This window comes from Ambystoma mexicanum, chromosome 9, assembly GCF_040938575.1.
Source record: "Ambystoma mexicanum isolate Mex_15411 chromosome 9, UKY_AmexF1_1, whole genome shotgun sequence".
Classification (NCBI taxonomy): Eukaryota; Metazoa; Chordata; class Amphibia; order Caudata; family Ambystomatidae; genus Ambystoma; species Ambystoma mexicanum.
The window spans coordinates 1,185,811,087-1,185,837,572 of record NC_090931.1 but is presented as its reverse complement, the minus strand read 5'-3'; the positions used below and the strand labels follow the sequence as shown (position 1 = coordinate 1,185,837,572).

Sequence of the window (26,486 nt, the reverse complement as noted above, 5' to 3'; positions counted from 1 at the left end):
CAGTCCAGACAGTGCTTGAGAGTTTTTAGTGGTTTGAGATTTGGGGTGAACCACCTTGGCATTGGTCCAGATCTCTGCAATGTATGTTTTGACGGGGTGAAGGGCGTGAGGGCATTTGTAAGCCAGAGGTCAAATTAATCTATTGCCAAGTGTCCTTCTGCGAGGAAGAGTGAGTTGAGGAGTGAGAATTCAAGATCTGTGGTGATTACCACTTTGTTCCATAGTGGGAAAGTAGAGTGGAGGTGGTGGTGGTCGTGTGGTAGTCGTGTGGGGCCTTGGCCACTGGCTACAGTCTTCGGTGGTATGGTGAAACACAGTGATGAGTGATCATTCCATGACAGGGGGCGTGGCAGCTGGGTAGATATGTTTGTGGTGCTGAATACTGCTTCAGGGGTGTGGCCTCTCGTGTAGGTGGGAGTGGAGGTGTGGTGTTTAAGGTTGAGTGGTTCTAGAATGTCTGTGAGTGACCTGGTCATAGAGTTTGATGGGGAGTCCAACCATATGTTGATGTCTCCGAGGATGGTGAGGGTTGGGTGTAGGATGAGAGTGGCGGCCAATGGTTCACCAAATCTGTCTGCAAAGTTTCTTCTATAGCCATGGGGTCTGTAGATGAGTAGGAAGCTGTGTGAGGTGGGGGATGCGAGTTGGAGTTTTACCAGGAGGGATTTGTAGTTTATGGTGCTGGCGGAGGTGTCCTTGGTTATTAGCTTGAATTGGTCTTTGTAAAATATTGTAAGCCTCCCTACCCTATGTGATTTGCTCCAGACGGTGAGAATGTAACCAGGTGGGAAGGTTTTGTGCACAAGGGGTTCGTAGTCATCAGAGAACCAGGTCTCAGTAATGAATAGGATGTCTGAGTTTTCTTCTTTGATGAGGTCATAGATGTGGAGTTTATTTTTGGAATCTGGCCTGGCGTTGATGAGGGTGCAAGATATTTTGTGGGATGCCTTTGTGGGTAGAGGGTGGGTAGGGTTGAGGGGGACAATAGGGTCAGATGTGGAGAATGGCAGTGGGGGGGAGTGACCAGGTGGGAGGTGGAGTGTGGAGATGAGGGAGCAATTGGAGTGGGGAAACAGGCAGCGGAGGGGAAAAGAGCTAGGACTGGTTGGGTGCGGTCAGTGAGGTTTTGCTCCGATAATGTGGTGGCAGTGGTTGCGAATTGTGTCAGAGGATGGACAATGCTAGGGGGATATTAGGTGCCTGTGGTCTCACCCTTTCCTTGCATTATGAGCGGTCATGGGTGTGTGGGAGGGAGTGGGCAGTTCTCTGCTGATTGGAGTATTAGCAAGAAATGATCTTGCTGCGTGAAGGCTGGGGCAGTGGAAGTTGGGGGTAATGTGTAATTGATTGGCAAAAGTGTGAACGGGAGGTGTCGGGGTTGGTTGCTGGTGTGGTTGGAGTGTGGCAAGCATATTAGGTATCTCACTGCATTCTCTGGTATTGTCCGTGGGATGATGTTCTCTAATTCATCTCTCCATCTTGCCGCTCTTAGTTGTGCAGAGAGGAATCTACGAGTGGGGGAAGGTGTGACAGGCTGAGGGGGGTAGGTGTGGTTAGAGTGGGGAAAAGGAGGGGGATGAGGGATGCACATTGAAGGTGTGCTGTGGGAGGGGGGTGCTATGTGTGATAGCAGGGTAGGAAATAACTGCGGTGGGTCTCATTGGGCCTATTGGTACATCAGCGTGCTACTCTGTTGTGGCCTGTGAGTGACATGACACCTAGGTGACTGTGTTTCATGGTTGAGGCCTAAGTTTCACAATACAGTTTGAGTACAAGATAGAACAATACTAGCTTTGAGTACAAGATAGAAAAGAAATAGATTTGAGAATCCTGTGCAGTGGCATAGAGGCCCACATCTCAAAATGAAGTTTGAGTGCAAGATAAAGCACAACTAGATTTGAGAACACAACTAGATTTGAGAGTCCTGTATAGAGTGAGAGAGGTCTACATTTCACAATGCAGTTTGAGTACAGGATAGAAAACAGCGAGATTTGAGAACACAACTAGATTTGAGAGTCCTGTATAGCGGTAGAGAAACCTACGTTTTACAGTGCAGTTTGAGTACAAGATAAAACACAAGTAAATTTGAAAGTCCTTTACAGTGGGAAAGAGGCCTGGGGTTCACAATGCAGTGAGAGTACAATATAGAACACAGTTAGATTTGAGAACACAACTAGATTTGAGAGTCCTGTATAGCGGTAGAGAAGCCCAAGTTTCACAATGTGGTTTGAGTACAAGATAAAACATAGCTATATTTGAGAACACAACAACACAACTAGATGTGAGAGTCCTGTATAGTGGGAGAGAGGGAGGCAGAGGATAGTAATCACAATATTGTCCCAGTGTGCGTAAGTTTGCCAAGTGTCCGGGCTTCTAGGGTAGAGTAATTGCTCTACTCCCTACCAAAGCCACTCTACCTTACTAGTAAATGCTGGTTTATGGCTTGCAACTGGCTTCCCCTGCTGACACCTGCAGACACGATATGGATTTGCCTCTTGTAGGAGCCGTCCTTTGCCTTGGGGCCCTTAGCCGCAGGGGCTGCACGGGCAGAGGGTTGCCCTGGGAGGGTGAATTAAGAGTAGAGGTTGGCCAAATCAGGGGTGGGGGGCGGTGAGGGAGGCGGGAGGTGGAAGCGAAGCACGCGGCAGCGGACCGGGAGAAAACCAAGGGCTGGGGCTAAATTATCTGAAGAAAAATGGCTAAACAAAGGCCCAGGAGGGTCAAGGAACCCTGCTACTCACCTGCACAACCCAGATAGAAGTGGCGTACAGGGCGAGGTGCCCGGAACAAGGACTTGCAATAGACCTAACTCAGGCAACTATTCAGGGTTGGGGGCGGGGAGCAATGCGGGAGGTGTAAGGGAAGGACGCAGCAGCAGACCGGGAGAAAACCAGGGGCTGGGGCTAAACTATCTAAATAAAAATGGCTAAACAAAGGCCCAGGAGGGTCAATGAAACTTGCCACTCACCTGCACAGCCCAAATGGAAGTGGCATGCAGGTCGAGGTGCCGGAGCAAGAATTTGCAATATACTGAAGTCGGGCAACCAATCAGGGCTGGGGGGCAGGGAGGGAGGCGGAAGGTGGAAGGGAAGGACGCAGCAGCAGACCGGTAGAAAACCCAGGGTCTGGGGCTAAATTATCTAAACAAAAACTGCTAAACAAAGGCCCAGGAGGGTCAAGTAGCCTTGCACAAATGGAAGTGGCGTGCAGGTCGAGGTGCCGTAGCAAGGATTTGCAATAGACTGAACTCGGGCAAACAATCAGGGCCGGGGGCGGGGTGGGAGGCGGGAGGTGGAAGGGAAGGACGCGGCAGTGAAATGGGAGAAAATCATAGAGCTGGGGCATAATTATCTAAACAAAAATGGCTAAACAAAGGCAGAGGATGGTCAAGGAACCTTGCCACTCACTTGCACAGACCAGGTGGAAGTGACGTGCAGGTCAAGGTGCCGGAGCAAGGATTTGCAATTGACTGAACTCGGGCAAACATTCAGGGCTGGGGCGGGGAAGGAGGCGGCAGGTGTAAGGGAAGGACTTGGCAGCGGAACGAGAGAAAATCATAGGGCTGGGGCAAAATTATCTAAACAAAAATGGCTAAACAAAGGCGGAGGAGGGTCAAGGAACCTTGCCACTCACTTGCACAGCCCAGATGGAAGTGGCATGCAGGTCGAGGTGCTGTAACAAGGATTCACAATGGACTGAACTCAGGCAACCAATCAGGGCCGGGGGGCGGGGAGGCCGGCATTAGGTGGAAGGTAAGGACTCACGTGCACTGCCCAGATGAAATTGTACAAGCGCTCAGTACAACTTTTTGCATAGTAGAGAGTTACTGTATAATTTGTTACGGTCTGTGCCCACTGGATCTCTGAAAATATTGCTTTAACACTTACAGGCTAATGTAAGTAATGCTAAAGTATTAGACATTGAGTATGACATTTGCCTTATCTAAATCCTTAGAGGTCAAATTCATATTTCTAATGTGTTAACTTGAAAGGTTATTCTTCAAAATGCTTGTGTGACATGTGTAAAAAGAATAGGAAGCATGAGATGAGATTACACATCCAATTAGCCTGTTTGCTTACAGTCCGTATCTGATATTTCAGTTGACACTAGGGTTACATAGGGTGGGTGACGCTTTTGCTAAAGCACAATGAGTCGCAGAAATTCTGGTGCTTGAACATTATTCATATTACAACAAACATAAGAGACATCGATTTAGGTCCAGGTCTGGTAACCTTTTGCAGAGCCAAGGCAGGCAGAGTCAAGTTTGTCCTGTGATGTCTAGATGTGGCCTGGAGCAGAAGTTAGTCATAAGGTATAAATGTGATAGAGTCAAAGTATTGGAGTCATCCGTGGGAGGGGACGTTATTTGGTTAATGTGTGCAGGCATATCTTAGTTAAATGTGTGCTCATGGGGCCACTTTTTAATACTTGTTTTTACCTTCTTGAGGGTGTATTCTGTTTTTAGAGTTTTTAGATTTTTAATGTCACACTAATTACAGTAGGGCAAAGTATATAGGTTACATTATATATGAGGACTAGTTAGTATAATGTAACCCATCAATCGAGAAAGTAAATGTCATGTAACTGTTGTGGTTTGTGTCTTATTAATTCTTGAGAAGGTTGTAATTGCTGTGTGCGCTGCTAAAACTCTTCTGAGCGGCACCTAGAAGGAATCTGGGCAAGCGCACATGGGCACAGCTTAGAGGGAGCATTGGTTATAACACTTCCTTCCCTTCACAACCAAAACAAAGCAACATAACATACCTCCAGTCCATCAAACAAGAAGAGACAACCTGCACACCACCATGAACACAACCCATCACACACCACATACACTCCAGCCGAACCAAAATCACAACCAGCCAAACACAGGAAAGAAACTGACCAAAAGGGTGTAACTAACTATCCGGTGACTTACCTGGGCCAACCAAAACAATGTTCACCAGCTACCAAAGCAAACTACCTAGCACCTTCTATTCATCGCTGCCACCAATGAAACTTGAGGCATCCACCCCCAAGCTCAAACCCGCCCACCAAGGGCAAACAAATCAACGTTCCATACCTCCTGAAACACAGACCACCTTTTACCCCTCGCTGCCACGAGCAGTCTCAGGGCCGCCACCCCTAAGCACAACTGCCCAACACGGGCACTGACACACTAGTAAGCCACTCAACAAGAACATGCCTAATACTCCACCGGAATCCAACACTAAGCATGGCCATCAATCGTCAAACAAGATCCCAGAACACCAAACAGAACGGATGCACACACAATGATTTACTCCAGGCACACCAACCAGAGACAAAGACACAAACCACAACACGGAAGGGCAAAAACCACACCACATCATCACCACCATTGTGCCCGAGGGACAGCAAGTCTCTGCTACACGCAAAATGCAGATTTGATGGACAGACAAACATGCAACCACCAACAAACAAAACAACTTCCCAGACGGCGGTAGGAGATGTTGAGTGCCACAGCTCAACACTGGATCTACTCATAACCAGCACCATAAGCATGGGCATACCACAGAGTGCTGAGAGCCAAACAAATGAAAAATTATTTCCAAAATTTAGTCAAGGGCAAACCACCACAAGATGGCTACTAGAATCCAATCCTACAATCAGTTACCAATATAAACTACTATCGATTTCACGCAAAAATACTGTGAGCACTTTCTCACAGCATTAACAACACTTAGCACCCAGCAAACATGAAACACCCTTTTTACCACTGGGACCAGTAAAATCTCACGTCTTTAGCCCTAGCCTGACTGCCAAGAGCAACCAAAACAACACGGCTTTGACCAATACTTTAACATGCTCGTCAGGCAAAATGTCTAAAACACTCTGGGATGAATTCACATTCACACACAAATGCATGTCATCACCCTCACTACAGTACACACCCATCAGGTGATGCAGAGTGTTCAAAAGCTCAGTAGTATGACCATACCCTTTCACTCACCGGTGTGTGTCATCACTCTTCCTGTGGTACATACCCATCAGGCAAGACACAGTGTTCTAAACACACTACCTCAATGGGCACACACTCACACAGACGTATGTCATCACGCTAACTAAAATACACACCATCAGATAACACACATTATCTCAGCAGGTCAGCGCTACAAATACAATGGTGTAGATCAATAAAACCAGAACCCATTGAGAGCACTTTACTTTGAATATTCTAAATGCCCTAAAATCTGAAATATCATCAACAAGTCCTTGGAATTACCTGCAAATCCACAAAATCGTTATGATAACCACATCAGCAAATAACCTATACATTATGCAGGTGATACATACAAATAAAACACCATACAGCATCACACCAAAACAGGAACACATTCCTTGTAAGTCCAGTCGACAACTCTATTCTACCAAGAGTCCATGCTGGAGCATGTGTAAATTAAAGTCCAGTCCTGAAAATCCTCAAAACGTTATACTGTTATTTCAAGATGTTATAATTGCTAACAGCATACTGGCAGGAAATCCTCTAATGCACACACTTTTGATACTTACAAGAACCAACACACCACAAACATTCACCAACACAGGTGTCAAAATGTTACTTAGGGTTACCCAAACTTGCATATAGCATTTTTGAATTTGCATTATAAATGGCAACCAAAGGAAACACACGTGAAATATCTTCACTCCAAAATTCAGCATAGCGTCCATAAATATAACTACCAGCATTTCCTTGAATTCAATGTCTTCACTATCCAACTCAGCATAGCGTCCATGGCTATAGCTACCAGTATATCCTTAAACAATGGCAGCCCAGCCTGCCATTAACAACAAAGGCAATTAATGCCAGCACATTGACTTGAACACAGGTGAAGTATCAGCTCTGTCGGTCCGGGTCAGTGGAGAAACTTTGCTGAAAATGTTGGTGGGGACATGACCTCTGAAGAAAAGGTGCCCCATTCAAATGAATGGGGACAAAATAATGTGCCATGAAAGTTGGGGGGGACAAACACCCCTGTACTCCCCTAAAATTACGCCCATGGTCCGGGTTGTCACTATGGGTGACACCACACTGATCTTTAGATTACTAACAGTTACATGTTCATGAGATTTCCTGTTGCAGTAAATTAATTCCTGCATCCTTGAGTGACTATTAGTGAATCAGTATTCCTTAACATAATATCAGGGAAGCATCTGACGCTCTGACACACTCCGGCTCTGCCAAACGAAACTGTCTCTCAAACACCAAACTCCCACTCGCAGGTCTGGTGGATGCAATGTCCTGAATGAGGGACGGGAAATCTTCTTCCGGTTTCCGAGCTCCACTCAGAATCCAGAAACGCCATCTCGTCTTCAGGGCATACGATGGTGCCTTCCTCTACGCCCTTGCTGCTTACAATGCGAGGGTTCAGAACGCAATCCATGGCCGTTCCACTTGTCGCCAACCCCTGCGCACACCATCATGACATCATCAGAAGTGCTCTGGAGTGGTGGACAATGGAGCTCCTGTTCCAATAACCAACAGTAATTCTTACCCCTGTGCTGCTGCAATTAACTTTAATAGGAACGTGGAGCAAACATCAGGGGGCCCTTCTCTTTGCCTCACCGACAGTGCAGATCCTCAAAACCTCCTTCTGGGCATGGGGACCAGACCAGGTACCCATCTTTGTAAGAAACCTAAGTCGGGGCACAGCACAGCTTCCCAATACTGCACTTCGCTGTGACTGAGAGTGCCGTTAACTATGGACCAACCCTGATTCAGGAAACAGATCTCACGTGAGGAATCACTAACGGGCACTCTTCCTTGAGAGGGGAGACAAACTCTTGTTCTCCTGAACATCTGCTGACAGTTTTTCATACACTTCCTGGTTGGTGCTGCAACTCACTGGGGGGCAGTGGGACCTCTTCTTCTTTCTCCAAAACACTTGCTCCTTCTGTGTGCACCCCTGCAGCACCTTACGTGTCGTTTCTTATATTTTGTCCATCTGCAGATAACTCTTTCATCTTCATCACAATCATCTTCACCTCTTGGGTCATCCCATCCTCGTCTCCAGTTGTTATGATTAAGGGTTCTTCAGGCAGCACAGGGAAGGCAGAACGTGTTACTTTATTAAGGCATTTGGGAACATAAGATGACAGGACAAGTGTAGGAGCAGGGAGGAAGCCCACTGGCTCTGACCATCCAGGCTACATGGTTCCAACTACCTTTTTTGTTGTTGACAGGAACACCCACATAAGACAACATTCCAACTCATCCAACATTCTACACATGGCATCACTCAGTCACTGACATCATTCAAACTCTCCACATCTTCAAGTCCAGTCATAACACACTCAAGTCCAGTCATAACACTACTCTACACTGGAATCCACTAACATTAGAATTACGTGTGTTAACGTGCTGCCCACCTTTTAGGAAACAACTTAAAACTTTACTAATTGAATAGCCTACCCTCCTGACTTGTGCAAAATCGGTGCCAGACCTGTACTCACTCATTCTGCCCTGTTTGTCCCATCTTTTCTCTTTCTTGGTCCTTTTTTATGTGTAGCAACCTGATGCCTGTGGGCTTTCAACACTTAAGAAACAAATAAATAAATAAAGTCTGGATGACAAGCAAATACCTGAAGCTCAATTCCTCAAAAATATAACGTGTTCTTCTCAGTCACCCATTTAAGCAGGATATGACTGAGGTGTGGCTAAAATTCATGCACCTTGATGGCTTCACACCTTACCTGGCCCAACTGCCAAATCACTCAGGCCACTATTGAGAACACTGTCTTCTTACAACAGCATGGCAACCAAAACGCCCAAACTTACTGGTACCAGCTAACCCTCCTCTAGAACAAGAAACACTATCTTCCACACAAAGCCTGCAAAACTACAGTCCAGACCATGGTAATCTTCCCTTTTTAATGGGAGAAATTCCCTCTTCGCCAGTCTTGCAATGATGCACCTGGTTCCACCTATGGCTGCCCAACACTGGAGCATGTCTTATAATGGGACACAAGAAATTCAACCACATTTCACCCAACCTATTAAAGCTGAATTGGCTCTCATCCCTGTTAGAATACTCTTAAGACTTCCTGCTTCACCTATGAAGCAATCACCAATCGCACACCAGACGGCCTGGTGCAGAACTCTGTAGCACTCCTCCAGGAGCCAAGCCATTGATAGGCTCAAGAAAAAAGAAGCACATGAGGAAAAAAACTAGAATCTGGCCTTCTCCTACTACTCTCCTGCCTACAGAACACCATGTCAGGGGCAATCCAGACCATGGCAACGCTCTTGCAAATCATTAAGAAACTCAAGACTTTACCCTACAGTTGATACTTAGGAAACATGCAGGCACCATTCAGCCCCACAACACATCCCACCCAGATCGAAACCTGACATTCACACTTCTCCAGATAATCATATGCTACTCAGTGGTGCAGAAAAGTATTTGTTTGACAATTGTCAGGGCTACCGCTATAGCGATCACAGTTTATCAGTTTGCCTCTTAGGTTTTAGGTTTAGGGAACACTGAAGCATTAGACACAACAGTGATCCAGAAGGTAACTCAGAGGTGCTCAAATGAGTATAAGGAGAGCACAGTGGGACTGAGGAATTGTGCACGTTTCCGGTGATGCAATGCAGTAGAGAAGCAGGTCTCAGAGTTTTAAAAAAAACAATGAACTTTTGCTGTGAAGTCTTGAGCATTTTTAATATACAGATCAGAGAATTCACAGTGAAGGGGTCACCATACAAGATTGAGCGCACCTTGAATTCAATGTGATCCCCTCCCTCCACTAATCATTTAAATTGGTATTTGTGGGGAACTGGGGGGGAGGCTCCTAGAGCTCAGCTCATAGGAACTCGGATGTCACATACACGTTTTCTCCAGTTTCAGGCGCTATCCTGCAACCGCTTTTGTCTCTTCTTGATGGTGAGGCTAGGGTTGCCAATGTTCCTTAAGCTGATGTCTAAGGAGCGTGCTATATTCTTTAAGACCCTCCTTCTTTTGATTAGCTCACAGTAATGGTACAACTATAAGAGGGGGTTCCATGATCAGTGTGGCCTCCCCTTTATACACACGGCCTTTCACATGCATGTAAACATAGCTATGTACAAAGTCCTGCTCCAATGCAGGTCAGCTCATCTTCATGGCATGCATTATCACGGGGATTGACTTGAAAGTTCGCAGAATTCAGTCACGCAAGTCTGTCAAGTACAGCAATACTAATGTATGTGTTATGTGTTCTAATACGAACTGGTTTTGCTTTGAGGTGAAAATGCCACTGGATTTGCCTGCATGCCACGTGTTCTCACTGCCAGCAATCATACACACTACACATGACAAAGTGTATACCAACAACTCACGTAATGACACAGTCCATTTTACAGGGTGCGGGCAACTTTTAGCAAATGCCTGACTCCTCCGCGTTACTTAAAGCAAAACAAAGCCAAAGTATACTCATTGTGTGCTCACTAGCGCACTCATTCACTCATTCATTCGTTCTCCCCCAGCTCCCCCGTGCTCCTTGATTCTTCCCCCATTCACCTCACCCCTAGAAATAAAATTGCGACGTTTTAGTTGATATTTCAGGAAATGAGCAGGTGCAAACTTTGAAAAAAAAATGCACAGGCATGTTTTAATATTATTTAAGCCTCGTTTGCCAACAGACTGAAACTGGGTTTTAAATGTGCAATATAAGGAAAGGCAACCTTTAAGCAGGACACTAAAAAGAATGTATGGTGCATAATTGAGCGCGGAAGGACAACTTGGGGAAAGAAATATGACTGAAAATATGACGATTCTATCCATCGCTTCAAAGAAATTGCAAATCACTCTAATGACTTGTCCAACAGGCTGCTAACTACTAATTAAAGTCCACAATAATTTAAAAACAACGTCTAACAAAATAATGAGAGAGTGACAGACAGTACAGCTTAACGTCGTTGAAACGCAAACGCACTGGCATTTATTTAGTCACTTGTAGGTTACACTTTGCAATCGTCTAAATCTTCGGGATTATTCCGAGCAGCAAAACATGCTATGCTGAGTGCAGAAGGAACATCAGATGGTAATTCATGCTTGAGAGGCTGTTGGCTGAGAGCTTTAAGAGTTGTGCAAATTGAACGCAGATGGCACTGTGAGCTGGTTAGAAGGATTGGCAGAGCCATCTGAAAATTGCAGTCTGTTTAAAAGAACTTAAAGTCTATTTTCGCAAAAAAAGAAACATCGAGAATGACACATCGAGCAAGTTTCGACTTCTACTCATCCGATGAAGATATCTGGTGGAGTTTAAAGTTTCACAAAACCCACCTTGAGCGCAGTAGCCCATGCATCCTTGTGTCGGCTGTAAGTGATACACAAAGAAGTCTCCACAGTTGCGCACGGCAATGGGCATTCGGAATAAGCAGCAGTCCTTGGTACTTGAAAAGTAGAATTGCCAGGTGGCGCAGGCTGTCAGCTGCTTTACTTCACCGGGACGAGGCAGGAAATCATCTCTAAGTGACAACCAGAGAGGAGCTTGCGTTCCGCATTTGTTCATCTAAGCAGAAATATAAGAAAACACACACAGGGGCTGTTTATTCACCATACCCAGCTGCATTGGAAATCTATTCCGGAATTACATTCCAAACTGCACGCACGAGTGTGAAGTATGCAGCATGGACGCCAAAACGGAGGCCCCTTAGAGGTACATGCTATTGCTTTCAAAATAATGCACTTTCCAAAATGCATGCATCTATACTATTTACTCAGGTGCATGTTGATCTATTTCCGGATATAAAGCGCTGCATGCAGAGGGAAAACCTATGTTTCACATGATACAAGGCAATCACAAATTCCGGAGATAATTGATGTATCCAGCCTGGAAGTAAGTATGCAGGTAAGCCAGGAACCAGGCGATACACCGCAGTTGTAGAAACGTAGTCTTTATAAATGTATTTATGTATATAAATCAGAGGAAAGCAATGCATGTTTGGCTCAAAAACGCTTACAAAATGTAACATTGATAACCGAGTTTAGGACATGGGTCCTTCCCAATGGGGTGATAAAATGTGACTTGAGACCAGATGTTGCAGGGGAAGGTGGAAACATAAACCAGGGACTAGGACAGGACAGAATGCAATAGGACCGGGATGGTGCAGACAGTGCTGAATTAAGGGTGGAAGGGTGAAGGAAAAGTGCTGTAGGCCTGTCCGTGAGGGTAGTGAGAGAGGGAAGCTGGGTGACCGAGTAACGTAGAGTGCTAGGAAACAGGTTCTTCAGAAAGGAGGAGGAGGGCTTTGAGGTTGGATTTAAATAGTAGAAGAGTTGGAGTAGTACAGAGAGGAAGAGGAAGTGTATTTCGGAGTAGGGGAGCAAGGAGAGGGAGAGAACGGAAATAAGAGGGAGCTCAGGGGCTCGAGTAGGGGCAAGGAGGCAAGACAAGGATGATGTTAAAGAACAAGGGGGAGAGTAGGGAGTGAGAAAGCAGATAGGTAGGGTGGGGCAAGACCATGGATAGTTTTGAAGATGACAAAAAGTTTATACTTAGCTCTTTGTTTCATAGATAGCCAGCCAATCTGACGATGGACAGAGGAGGTAGAGATAAAGCGAGAAAGAATGAAAAGTGTGCAGAGCCAAAAAGATCAGGACTTTGCCCAGAGGTGAAAAATCATAGTTGGCAAGGCCATAGAGGAGTAGTTTCAGTAGTTACAGGTAAGAAGATAAAAGCAGGGGATTCCACTGTCAGTGATACACACCGGTAAAGAATTCTCCTATCTCTTTCAATGCCACTCCTGGAATACTCTCACCAACACAGCTGACATCACACACACTGACCTTCTGCATTTACTCATCCCACCCAACATTCCACATTCACACTGCATACAGAGACGTTAAGATGCAATTCCCAATTCTGAAAAAAGCCGATCATGCAAGGATGAAAGACAGAGGCTGTCATGGGTTTTGACCCATGTTGAATCAATAGACTGGGTAGATGTGGGGATGAGCTGTCGCCGCCCATTATTCTATCCTAGAACAAACTAAATCAATAGACTGGGTGGATGTGGGGATGAGCTATCGCCGCCCACCTTCACGCCAGAATAGGAGAACTGCGCAGTTGGCACGAGACCACTCCAAAGATACAACCTTCTTTTGGGGAATTCATTTTCTTAATCCCAAAAATGGTTGCATTACCAGTACTCACCACTATCAGAAAGCCGGCGTTTTAAAACCACCAGACTTTTGTGTAAAACTGAACAAATGAAACAAAACCAGACCAAGGAAAGACTTGCTAAGAGGTGGATACAATGTAAACTATATTCTGAAATGACTTGAAGGAAGTAATTATTTAATGTATATGTAAAAATTGTCAGTTTGATTTGAATGTAGAAAACTGGGAACAAAAAGTGACATTTAGCTGAAACCTGGCTTAATGAAACTGAATTCTGCCTGACAACTACCCCCGACAGGAGTTGATACTGGATCAACAGCTGTGTTCCCAGGCCTGGCTGCCAGGCCTGGCTGCATCCTGAGGTCACATGGCCCTGTTGATTAGATTAGGAGTGGAGCAGCTGGGGACTACAGGGAGTTGAACAAAGGCCTGTCCTGGACTCAGGCAAATGTTATATTGGGGGCGTCATAAAAATAGGCTTCCTCTTAGGGGAAACTGGGAGGGGCAGTGCCTCTGCTAGCAGTTGAGCTTGGGGGAAGTGGTTAAACCAGTTATTTCACCCTGTGATGTGGGAAGCCACACCCCTTTTTGACCAGGGCATAATTTTAAAAAGATAGATAACTCAAAGTGCGGACTTGTCAGAATTGTATAAGTAATATCAGTTAATAAACCAGTTAAAAAGCGCAAAATGTTGTCATTTTTTAATGCAAGCCCCCAGGAAGATCAGAGGCGGACAAGCATGGACCATAAGGAATATATAATGTGCACATGTAATTTCAACAAATTGTATATCTGGGAAGGATGTATTTGAATCAAATATAGATTTGTGGGCAAACTGGGCCTCATTACGACCCAGGCGGTAAGTTACCGCCTGGGCCGTGACTTTACCACCATGGCGTAAACTATGTTTACGCCATGGTGGTTGGCGGACTTACCGCCCCATTCCGACCTTGGCGGGGCGGTAAGTCCCCAATCCCCATTTACCCTTCCCCATTCCCATTTTTGCCCCATAGGGCATAATGGGAGTGGGGAAGGCGTTAATTACGCCACCGTAAATTACGGTGGCGTAATTAACTCCATGGTCCCTTAGCGCCATGGATTTTAACACCTGCTAAAAGCAGGTGTTAAAAGCGCCATGGCGCTAAGGGACCTCGTACTCAGGCGATAAGGGTCGGCACTGTTAACGCTGCCGTAAACCCCTTACCGCCTGGGTCGTAATGAGGCCCACTGACAAGGGGAGGTTCCTCTGACCATAAAACCTACAGCATCACTCTGACTCACATTTCCTTCCCCCAATCAAGGGAGAGAGGAGGAATTGGCCAATGACAAGTAGAGAGGGGCAGGCCTAGCTAGGCCCAGGCACACACCCATTTTCAAAACACATAAAAAGAGACTGCTGGGACAGGTAGGGACATTCAATTCCATTTGCTGGGGAGCATGCTGACCGACGACTTCACATCCAGAGATCCTACACTTAGACTTCCAAGTTAAACAGAGACTACAGAACTTTGAACCAAGAAGGCCCACTGCAAGCAAAAGTATTTGTCAGCAGGCCCAAAATCATTTGCAGACTATTCACAGCCGGGCTGAGCTGTTGATTCTGGCCTGAAACCCTGTGCCAGAAAGATCCAGAAGCAGTGCTGTACCCAGAGAAAGCAGAGCAGTATCCAGAGGCCAGAGATCCAGAGTGACCCAGACCGCTGTGAGCAGAACCAGTGAGCCTACCCAGATCACTGTGAAGTGCCGAGACCAGAACGGGAGTCCAGTCCAAAACCTGACCAGATCCGTGGCGAGGCCTATTTCAAATTTATATTGTGAGTACCTAGCAGAACTGTGCAGAACCAATCTCTTAGTTAAAATAATCTAATCCAAACTATTTTAACCTAAGTAGAACTGCCTCCTATAAATCGTATCACCGGTCATTTTTAAAGCTGCACAACTGTCACCTGTCAGTTCTGCAGCTGCAAGCTGTCACCTGTCATTTTGAGTTTACTTTAAATCCGAAAAACTACCTTTATTTAATCGTCCGTATCTCTGGAACCGTTTGGGCTAGGAACGAAATTTAACTTTCATCTGAAAGCTTCATCTTACTCCTTATACTTTTTCACAATCACGATTCACGAACTCACAAATTTACCGCGATTTGCGATTTTGGCTCAATTTCCCCTCTTGTCAAAATAGCAGCTCCATTCTTTCTTTTGTTAAAATCCGTTTGCAACTTGGTAATAACTCATAGAGCATTGCTAAAGTGAGCCTGAACTAATACCAACACGCATCTCCCACTCACCCTGAATCTCTAGAGGGAATTAAAATCATTGCCATATTTTCCCGTCCATTGCCATCACATTTAAAAAGCATTTTGGGCCTGTGTTTCAAACTCCTACCTGTTTCCTCTAAGCTTGCTGTGGGGGAACTGAATTTCGTATTGTATTTGATTGCATTCCTGAGAACTGTGTGCTCCTCTTTCCATCTCCTTCCATTTCTTACATTGCATAGGGGAGGGGGGTGAATTGCCAGAGAAAAAGTGATTATCTTATCTTTTGCTAAAATCATATCAAGTATTTCTGTACTGCATTTTATTCCTCATTGCTTTTCCCTTGAAATCATAAAATTATTTTTGCCACTTTATCCATCCTATACTAACTCCTCATTAATTGTAAAGAAGTGTGCTAGTGCCAGATTACCCATTGTTGATTAACATTATATTTATAAGGGCGATATCGATTATTAATTTATTTTAAAAGCGTGGTATCTATATTTTGTTTTACTTCTCAAATAAACCTTTTAAACTTGCAAAGCAGAACTACTTCTTGGCTCAGTGGGGTCAGGGGGATTCTAAGAGAGGGGTGTTATATAGGGGTAGTCATCCAGAACTCATGAACTGGACATAAAGATATATCAATAAGGGTTTCCATTCAGTATCCCAGACTAGGCATTGACTTAGCTGTAGTGTTGAATTGAATCCTCTTACAAATTGGGGGCTCGTAGCCGGGGATTCCGGATTAGAGCTATCACTTGTGCAGATTAATACAGTGTGCTAACTGACAAGATACATACATCCGGTCGGATCACCACACTGTTTTACGCTGTAAAGCACTCCTCAAAAGGACGCTCTAAGGGAAAGGTCTGTTTTGCAAAAATAAAATACTAATGTCTGTAAATCAGGACGGAAATCAATTTCTAGAATGACCTTGGTAGACATGAAAATAGCGAGGGAGCACCTCTTACATAAGCTATTTGTGAGAGGTGAGTGGACTCATCAGGACCAAATGGTCTGGTTGCAGGCAATCGCGCAACAGGTCACTGAAACAGGGTCAGATATATGGAGAGATCAGGGTCCCCTACATGTGGCCCTGAGTGAAATATTTATGGCCCCTAAAGCCAAAGAGGAACATAACAAGATTGCAAGGATAGAGGCATACTTGTACCTGTATATGGGTGTCATACAGAATAAATGTGCTGAAGGCCATGATCTGGCAAATAGGCAACAGATGGCGTTAGAGAAGGCCCAATCTGACCTGGTCTCTTCTGAGCAGAGGCTGCAGAGGAACCAGGAATCAGAAAATGATAGTAGGCAGTATAGCATTAAAATAAAAGAGGACATGGATAGACTGCAACAGGAGAAGGCTGACCCGGATACCAGATTTCTGGCCTTGCAGAAGGAGTACCAAGAAGGTTAGGACTCCCTTCTGCAGAGCCAGAAAAAGCTGGAGCAACAATTAGATTTCAATAGGGCATGTGCCGAGCAGGTAGTCACCCTGCAAAGCCACCTAGATAGGGAGAAGGCGGAGAGCAATAAACTGATTTTGAAAGACCTGGATTCCCAGGCAGAGTTTGACCAGGAGCGCCAGAAAGCTGGTGCCTTCTAAAGGCAAAGGGACGACCTGGCGGCACAGATGCAGGCTCTTAGTCAGGAAAGGGATACCTTAGGCCAGGAAGTCTGCCACTTAAAAAGGAAAATGGAAGAAAATCACCTGGCCCTCCAGGGACAGGGTGACCTCCAAAAAGAACACCAGAACTTGTTAGAGCACACCAGGAGGGTGGAGGATGCTCTGGCAAGAAAGGAGCAGGCCAATAGGGACACAGCTCAGGAGGTAACCCTCCTGCAGCAGAGACTGGCCCAGTACTCCAGGACAAATCAGGAGGCACAGAGAGAAAATGAGGCTCTCTGTCAGCACAATGATAGGCTCCAGCAACAGGTAGCTGTGTAGGAGAGACTGATAGAGTCTAGTAAGGCCTTAACTGAGGAACTGAAAGCGCAGGCTCTTGCATTGCAACAGGAAGCAGGGGCGGATAGAGATGAGGTTCGCTGGGAAAGAGAAACTTCTGAGCATAACCTCAGGAGCCCTAATACCAGAGGCCTTCATCTCTCCCAGTCCCTGGACTCTGCCACCCCCATGTCCCCTCGCGCACATGAGCCCAGGGCCACGGGGATGGCAGATTACTATCCAGCTAGAAGTATGGGGCTCATAGGCCAGTACCTCCCAGGAATGGATGGGCGGGCATCCGGCTATAGGCACACAAGCACAGTGCAATTTAGTGGGGAACCCCAGGAGAGTAGGCCCATTAAGGGCATCCTGAAAACCTCTGCCCAGTTAGGTCAGTGGGGGGGGTACCCATCAAATCCTGGCAGCAAGGAGGGGTCTGAAGCCTCCTCTTGACAATTGCGGGACACAGGAGACCCGGTCGCCACATTCTGCCAGCCATTCCCAGGCTCGCAGAATCCGGGAAAACCTGGAAGATCAGACGGGCACCTCTGGGAGCAGCGCTTCTGAATCGGAGGATGAATGGACCAGGGTTACCCGAACCAAAAAGGCCAATAAGGCAAAAAGGGCCTTGCTTAAGGACCCATTGAAACAAATAAAGGCAATAAGGAGTGTCATCACGCCTTATCATAAGAACGCCAAGTATTCTGTTTGGGAACACTTGGAGCTCTATGAGCAGATGATGGAGACTTTCCATTTGAAGGACAGCCAAAGCTGTATTCAATATGTAAAGTGGACCTTCTCACCAGAATACTCCAGTTTCTTTGCGGAGCTGGAGGATCAAAACCATTCAAGGTGGTCCACATACAGGGCGGCCATCTTGAAACATTTTTCTGTGCACAGAAATCCTCAAGAGGCTCGCAATGCAGCCTACAATTTGCAATGTGGGGAGGATAAGTTCTTCAAGAGTTTGTGCAAGAATTAAAGCATGCTTTTGCGCAGACCATCAGAAGGGTGTGTACGGATAGCAGAGAATTTATCAATACGTTTTTCCATGCGTTACCCAAATACATAATGACCCAGCTCGTGAGAGATTTTCATGAGAAAAGATCTTTAGACTGGGTCATTGAACAGGCTACCCGGATCTATGAGAAGCCCATTGAAAATAAAAATAATGCGCCGAAAATCCCCAAAACCAACCGCACCCCTGCTGCTTCCAAGGTGGCAGAGGTAAAGGTTGCCCCCGTTTTAGATTTGGAGATGGGGGGCCTAAAAACCTGCCTGCACCAAATAATTCACAGCCCAGAAGGCCCTCGGGCCAGTCACAGACAGGGAGTCGAGGAGGTAGTCCCACAAATGGGGTCCCCCGCTCCCCTGACTATGTAAGTCCCCGCTATAAGGGAAACCGACCAATCATGGGTTATGTGTGGACTCCTCCAGCCCAAGGGGGGGGGTGCAGCCAAGCACCTAACCCAGGGAACTTCCCTCCCAACTACTCACAGTAGGGCAGAAATTATCCCAATCCTGGGCAGAACTTTTTCCCCAGGTATCCACCCAATTTCCCGCCCCAAAACCATCCATCCTTCTTTCTCCAATTCCCTGAGCCCAGACAACCTAATCCGGGAGAGGGGAGGCCAAGGGTGGTGGGGTACCAAAATCTTCCCAACCAGGGGTACTACCAGAGAAGGGATAGCTACCCTTCCCGGGATCAGCCCAGGGGAGAAAATAGAGCCTCATATCAGCCTGAGCGGGTTTCCCAGTTAGAGCGCCAGGTCCAAAATATAGCACGGGATCTGTGTCACATACTGAGGGCTCAACAGAACCCTCAGATGAGCATGCCACCACAGAATGCCCCAAACTCTGGACCTGGGGCTCCAGAACAATGACAGGGGCAGCACCCCGATAACACACCAGTTCCCAGGGAGGAGGCACAACGGGAAGGGGGGTGTAAAGCCTAGGAGGAAGCTTCCTTCCCAACTTGTAAACAGCCCCTGGAAAACCAGGAACCGGAAACAAAATCTCCTGCCCCTGAAAGCCTGCCTCCCAAGGAGCACAGGGGGGGTAGGAGAAACAAAGGACCCAAACAGACCCACTTTGTGGAGGAGGTACAGGTCTTCCAATTTGAGGGAGAGGGATCCTCAGAAGATCCTGGGAAAAGGATCTTCCCCTTCAGAGATGGGGGAACTCCTCCCAAGGAAAAATGGGTCCCAAGGGATGTCAATTCAGACTGGGGAGATGTGGAGACTGAGCTACCGCCGCCCATCATCTCATCCCAGAACCGACAATACCGAAATCCCCTGGTTCAAACCCATCCTGGTGACTGCCTCCAAAAAGGGGGGGCGGCCCAGAACCGGAACCAGGGGAACCCACAATGGCTCTGATCTCCAGTTGCCAACCTTTTCTTTCAGATTCCCAAGGCTCTCCACCGAATTCTGCCCAAATCTCTTTGCTAGCAATGTCCAAAACCAGAAAGTTAGCCCACCAGTTGTCCAAAAATGTGCATTATCTGTGCCCCCTTGAGGAGAAGGAGGGAAGATACTATGCCCCGGTACAAGTACAGGGGCAGGGTAAAACTTTGGCACTGGTGGACACTGGATCCCAAGCTACCCTTCTGTCCAAAAGGGCCTTTGAGGAACTAAATGCAGGAAGGGGGGAGAATTACCGAATTCCTCTCACCTCTCTTCCTGGACAACTGCAGAACTTTGACGGAAGGAAATTCCCGTTGAGGGGACTGCAGACTTGGACATTAAAATTGGGCGACACAAGGTGAAACACCTGGTCATAGTAGTGACTCCAGAGGGCACACCTTGTTTACTAGGGAATGACCTCCTGAGAAGTTTTTCACCCCTAATAGATTGCGTAAACAAGGTCCTCTGGACCCAGACTAGCCGACCAATAAAATTAAAACAGAGTGTCAACCATGTTAGTTTAAATGGCACCTGCCATATGGTTGAACAAAAATCTGACCAAGTAGAATTTCCCTTCCAGAACAACCAAATTCCAGACGTGACAGTAATAGCAGTAGGACAACAGACTGGTGATGGGGGGTCCTCTCTATTTCTGAAAATCAACCTTCCTTCCAGTTTAAGGTGGTATTCCACACTGGAAGGAAACACCCTGAAATTCTTTACTAATCCACAATCAGAAACTCCCACTCCTATAGTCCAGAAAGATGTGAAATCAGCTCAGAGCCTGGCTGATATTCAGCAAATTGGAGAGCAGTTGTTCATCCCTGTCCAGTTAAATGATGGGAAGGACTCTGTTCTCGCTCGAGTGTGTGTGAACAACGGTAAGAGCTTCATCAGCGAAGCCATGTTCCGCCAACTCCCAAATGATCCAGCCATTCCCACATTCAAACTGATAGACAAATGGGAAATGGACCTGGAAGCACCTAATTGCAAACATCTCCTGCCATCAGGTGTATGCTCAAAATCTCCATTGGCAACAAGAGCATAGTCCATAATTGTTGGGTTGTGCGAGACGTCACTGCCGCCTTTTACTTAGGCAGTGACATTCTCAATCGCTTTGCCATTAGTTTGGACCTAATAAACTTCAAAGCTTGGTCCCGATTAGCGGATAATCCTATGGGCTTTGATGATCCAGAAAAAGCATTTAGGCCAGCTCAATTGCTACCTTATGCAGTTGAAATTCAGATCAAAGAGGAAGTCACCATCCCAGAAAGGACCCGACAATTCTCCCTGGAAGTGAAAGTTAAAAGAGGAGAAAAATTGCAAAACCCTGATGCTTATATACATCTAAATGCTTCTCTCCAACAGCAAGGGTTGGGGTTAAACCCAACTCCATTAGTCAACATAGAACCTGACACAATTCCAATAGAGGTGGATAACAGCGACTTAAAGAGTATTACTCTAGCCGCAGGCACCATTATTGGAATGGCAGTTGATGACTGACATTTCTCCATTGATCTAGGAAATGAACTGTTAGGACCAATCCCCAAGGACTGTTTTGACAGTGACAGTGATGACAAAAAAACACCAAACAGGATCTTCACCCGGCATGGGGGGAACTTCCTGGTGTACACTTCTTGCCCTTACGGTAAGGAAGATGTGACTTGTGACTCCAGGAGGGATGAGGTGATTTTCCAGGTCCATGAGGGCTGCCTTTCCCACCGGAAGCCTCCAGTCCAAATCAGCACTCTGACCAGGGACTTCTCCACCCAGCTGGAGGAGGCCGCTGAGATAGCCAAACCAGAAGTCTTTCCAGGCTTCAGGCAGATGGTGGAAGAGAGAGTCAACCTAGCTGATGCCTGTGTGACTCTGGAACAGAAGCAAAAGTTGAAACAAGTTTTTCTTGGATTTCCAAGATCTCTTTGCGGTAGACTCATATGACTGTGGTCGCACCGACATCCACACCACAACAATTCCCACAGACCCTGGAATGACTCCAGTGTTTGTGAAGCAATATCGCTTGCCTCTCGCATCCATGGAGTCCCTTACTGAAATAATTAAGAACCTAGAGTCCCGGGGAATAATCCATCCAGTCCACACCACTTTCAATAATCCGGTGCTGGGAATATTGAAGCCAAACGGCCAGTGGAGACTCTGCGCCGACCTTAGGGAGCTCAACAAACAGGTCTATACTTCCCGATGGCCTCTGCCCTACATTGACCAAGGGCTGGCCCAGATCCAGGGGTCACAGGTATTCACAGCAACAGACCTGACCAATGATACTGGACATTTTCCTACATAAGGCCATGACGACCTGGGTGCGAGGGGTAACCTAGCTTATGTAGATGATGTCCTCATCAAAAGTTCATCTGTGGAGGAACACATAGAGGAGATCCATTATGTTCTGACACAGTTGAGGGCCGCCGGAGCAAAACTTTCTTTTCAGAAAGCACAGTGGTGTAGAACCCGTGTTAATTTCTTGGGGCATGAGATTACTCCTCAGGGTCTCTGTACCCAAGAAAAGAAAGTGGAAGCACTCCAGAAACTGAAAGACCCCACAACTCTGCGGGAACTAAGGAGCCTTCTTGGACTGACTAATTACAGCAGAAAGTTCATTGAAGGTACGCAGAGATCACTAGACCCCTGATTCATCTCTTGAAGGGGGGGGTCAAGTGGGAATGGGTTCCAGAACAATCCGAGGTGGTAAGACAACTCAAAAGAAGCCTCTCACAAGCGCCTTGCCTAGCTTACCCTGCCGGAAACAAGGAGTTCTTCCTGGAGACGGGGTTCTCTAATACGTGCTTGACGGCAGTATTATACCAAAAGCATGACAAGGTCAATAAAGTAATCTCCTATGCGAGCAAAACTTTATCCTCTGTGGAGGAAAAATTCAACGATTGTGAGAAGGCACTCCTGGCAACGGTGTGGGCATTGAAGAATTACCGCCCGTTTATCCAGGGGGAACACATCTTAGTGGAGACTCCACACCAGCCTCTGCAATATCTCCAAAGTGACAGAATTCGGGCCGGAAATGTGAGTAATTCCCGAATTACTTCCTGGATTCTGTCAATGGAAGGCTTTCCTGTGGAGGTCAGATATGGCCAAAACAAGAAGAGTCCCCTCGCGCAAGGTCTGGCTGACTTGCATGATTGTGCCAGAGAAAACTGTCTCGAGGACGAAAGTCTAAAAATCAAGGACAACATGGAGGCATACCTTCATTCCCCACACAAAGTCTTTGAAGAAGACAAGTGTGAGGGAATGCCCACTGTCTATGTGGATGGATGCTCTTACCATGTTGACAACGACGGGGAGAAAGAACTGGTGGCTGGCGTAGGGAATGCATGGGTGAAGGAGTTCCCAGAACCCTCCGCTGGATACAAAATTGGTCCCCGAAGTAGTCAGGTGGCAGAATTGATGGCTGTGCATCAGGCCATCCTCACTGCTGTCCAACATCAACTCCACATACTGGTCATAATCACAGTTTCGGATTATGTACGGAACGGGTTCGTGGAGCACCTGGTTAATTGGAAAACCAGAGGCATTCTATGTGCTAATAACAAACCTTTGAAACATGGGAAGTTAATTCAAAACATTGATGATCTGGTCAACTCGAATGGGATGAACATCTACTGGAAGAAGATCAAGGGTCATTCCAGAGTAGAGGGACCAGACAAAACTGGAAATGACTTAGCTGATCAGCTGGCCAAAACCGGTGCCATCCAAGGCGATCTAATAGAAATAGAGTCCCTGTTGGGGGAAATCCAGGTCACTGCTATCACTAGGTCCAGACAAATGCTCACAATGATCTTTCAACTGCACAATGGAGTAAGGAGACCCCTGATGCTGATTTGATTACAGCTCAGAAGGGGGATCCAATTATTGGTAAGTTTTACCAACACCTTGAGGACCCTGAGAACTTTCCCCTGACGGATACCGATTACATTGGGAAAGAGGACCTAAGAGTGTTGATGAAATGTCCAAAAATGTTCCGAATCTAAGACGGTTTGTTGGTAAGGAAATCCCAAGCTGGCCATGATCAGTGGGTGGTTCCTACCTCATTCCGAAGCCTGATGTTAAGTCACACCCATGATGCGGCCACCGCCGGTCATAGGGGGTTTCACACAACACTGGAAATCTTGAGAGGTTGCATACTGGCCACACATGGGGCAGGACCTCGACCAATACTTGAAGGGGTATCTCGTGTGTGCACAATTTCAGCCATCATCCCTCACACACCATGCGCCTCTCCAAAAGAGGGGGATGACACTGCCATGGTCAGATTTGCAAATCGAATTTGTAGGCCCTGTGATTCACTCGTCTAGAGGAAACAAGTACATGTTGACCGTTACATGCTTGTTTACCAAGTGGGTGGAATGTCTCCCAGTCCGAAACTGCAAGGCAGAAACAGCAGCTGCCCTGATGATTAACCACATCTTTTCCTGTTTTGGTCTACCTCAAAGGATTGAGTCAGACAGGGGTAGCCACTTCACCAGTCAGTAATGACAAAGATGTGGGAGATATTTGGGGTTAAAAGAAAGCTACATATTGCTTACAGGCCAGCTTCTTCTGGAGCAGTGGAGAGATATAACCGAACCATTGTGAGCATCTTAAAAAAGTTTGTGGCAGATTCTGGGCCAAGTTGGGATATCCGATTACCTCTGGTCCTAATGGCCATCAGATCTACCCCTTCATCTGCAACCAAAATGTCACCATTTGAGTTGATGACTGGATGCAAGATGGTGCTTCCCCAGCATTTGCTCTACAGAACCCAAGAGCAAACGTTGATAAATGCCTCCACAACTCATGAGTATGTGGAGAATTTATGGAAACACCTTCAGCATGCTTTTGCCTATGCTTAGCGGAATCTAGAAAGATTAACCGAGTGCATGAAGACCCACTATGATTTTAAAACTACCTGAAAGGAATATAAGGTGGGTGATCGGGTCTATCTATACAATTTCCAAAGGAACCAGGCCAAACAGCGAAAATTCTTGCCTACATGGAGGGACCGTTTGAAATTATAGACAAGATCTCCCCTGTTGCCTATAAGATCTGCATCCCCAAAGGCAGTCTAGTGGAAGGGGAAGACAAGTGGGTCCATATTAACCAGCTAAAGTGTTTCCATCCCAGGCACACTTTGCAGCAACTGGAGGAGTCCTCTGCAATACCAGAGGGGACCGCTCCAGATTAATTCAGTTTCTACCCTAAAATATCCCACATATAGTCTCTAAAATATTATACTCTTGTAAGCCACTGTCTTTGAATGATAACTTGTATCTCAAAAGTAAAATATTAGGTATGTTAATGTATAAAATGTATATGTCTGCCACACCATTAGTAGTGATGGGAAAATGTCTACTAATAGGATTTGCCGCTTTTCCTTTGTCGTCCTAGGAGAAAGAAAACCTGGAGACTGGCCAAGGAGGGCGATCCAGAGACCGGGAGCAGAGACCCAAGGGGGCCAGGGTACCGCCCAATCCTCCCATCAGGACCAGCAAGGAGAACTGATTGATCGACTGGAGGGAGGAAAAGATGCTGAACTGTGCCACCTACAGGATTGGAAGAAGATAATGGGGACATACCAGCGCAAGGGCTCAAAACCTCCTTTGCACCCGACTTCCCCTCAACTTGAATCAAAGCGCAGTCGGGCGGGTGGATTTGTCATGGGTTTTGACCCATGTTGAATCAATAGACTGGGTAGATGTGGGGATGAGCTGTCGCTGCCCATTATTCTATCCCAGAACAAACTAAATCAATAGACTGGGTGGATGTGGGGATGAGCTATCGCCGGCCACCTTCACGCCAGAATAGGAGAATTGCGCAGTTGGCACGAGACCACTCCAAAGATACAAACTTCTTGTGGGGAATTCATTTTCTTAATCCCAAAAATGGTTGCATTACCAGTACTCACCACTATCAGAAAGCCGGTGTTTTAAAACCACCAGACTTTTGTGTAAAACTGAACAAATAAAACTAAACCAGACCAAGGAAAGACTTGCTAAGAGGTGGATACAATGTAAAACTATATTCTGAAATGACTTGAAGGAAGTAATTATTTAATGTATATGTAAAAATTGTCAGTTTGATTTGAATGTAGAAAACTGGGAACAAAAAGTGACATTTAGCTGAAACCTGGCTTAATGAAACTGAATTCTGCCTGACAACTACCCCCGACAGGAGTTGATACTGGATCAACAGTTGTGTTCCCAGGCCTGGCTGCCAGGCCTGGCTGCATCCTGAGGTCACATGGCCCTGTTGATTAGATTAGGGGTGGAGCAGCTGGGGACTACAGGGAGTTGAACAAAGGCCTGTCCTGGACTCAAGCAAATGTTATATTGGGGGCGTCGTAAAAGTGGCTTCCTCTTAGTGGAAACTGGGAAGGGCAGTGCCTCTGTTAGCAGCTGAACTTGGGGGAAGTGGATAAACCAGTTATTTCACCCTGTGATGTGGGAAGCCACACCCCTTTTTGACCAGGGCATAATTTTAAAAAGATAGATAACTCAAAGTGCGGACTTGTCAGAATTATATAAGTAATATCATTATTTTTGTGATTTTTCTGTGAACATTTTGAGATGCGTTAGGACCCTGTGGTGTATTCTGGGGGGTTGCTAGCGGAAAATAGGGTCTCACTCCAAATGTCTGCATGTTAAAAATCTGACACTTCATCAATTAATGTCCATACTCCTTGCGCACATATGTGTAAATTTGGGTAAATGTCCGATATTGCAAAACCAGTTAAAAAGTGCAA

General features: G+C 46.3%; 1 protein-coding gene across 1 annotated transcript in view; it reads right to left on the bottom strand.

Annotated features, from left to right (window-relative positions):
* Positions 1-26,486, bottom strand: part of LOC138489003 (von Willebrand factor D and EGF domain-containing protein-like) — a 3,370,177-nt gene that overhangs the window by 2,953,587 nt on the left and 390,104 nt on the right. Inside the window, exon 3 of the mRNA XM_069616529.1 lies at positions 11,286-11,514. Coding sequence (XP_069472630.1) covers positions 11,286-11,514 — 229 coding nt within the window. The remainder of the gene's footprint in view (positions 1-11,285; positions 11,515-26,486) is intronic.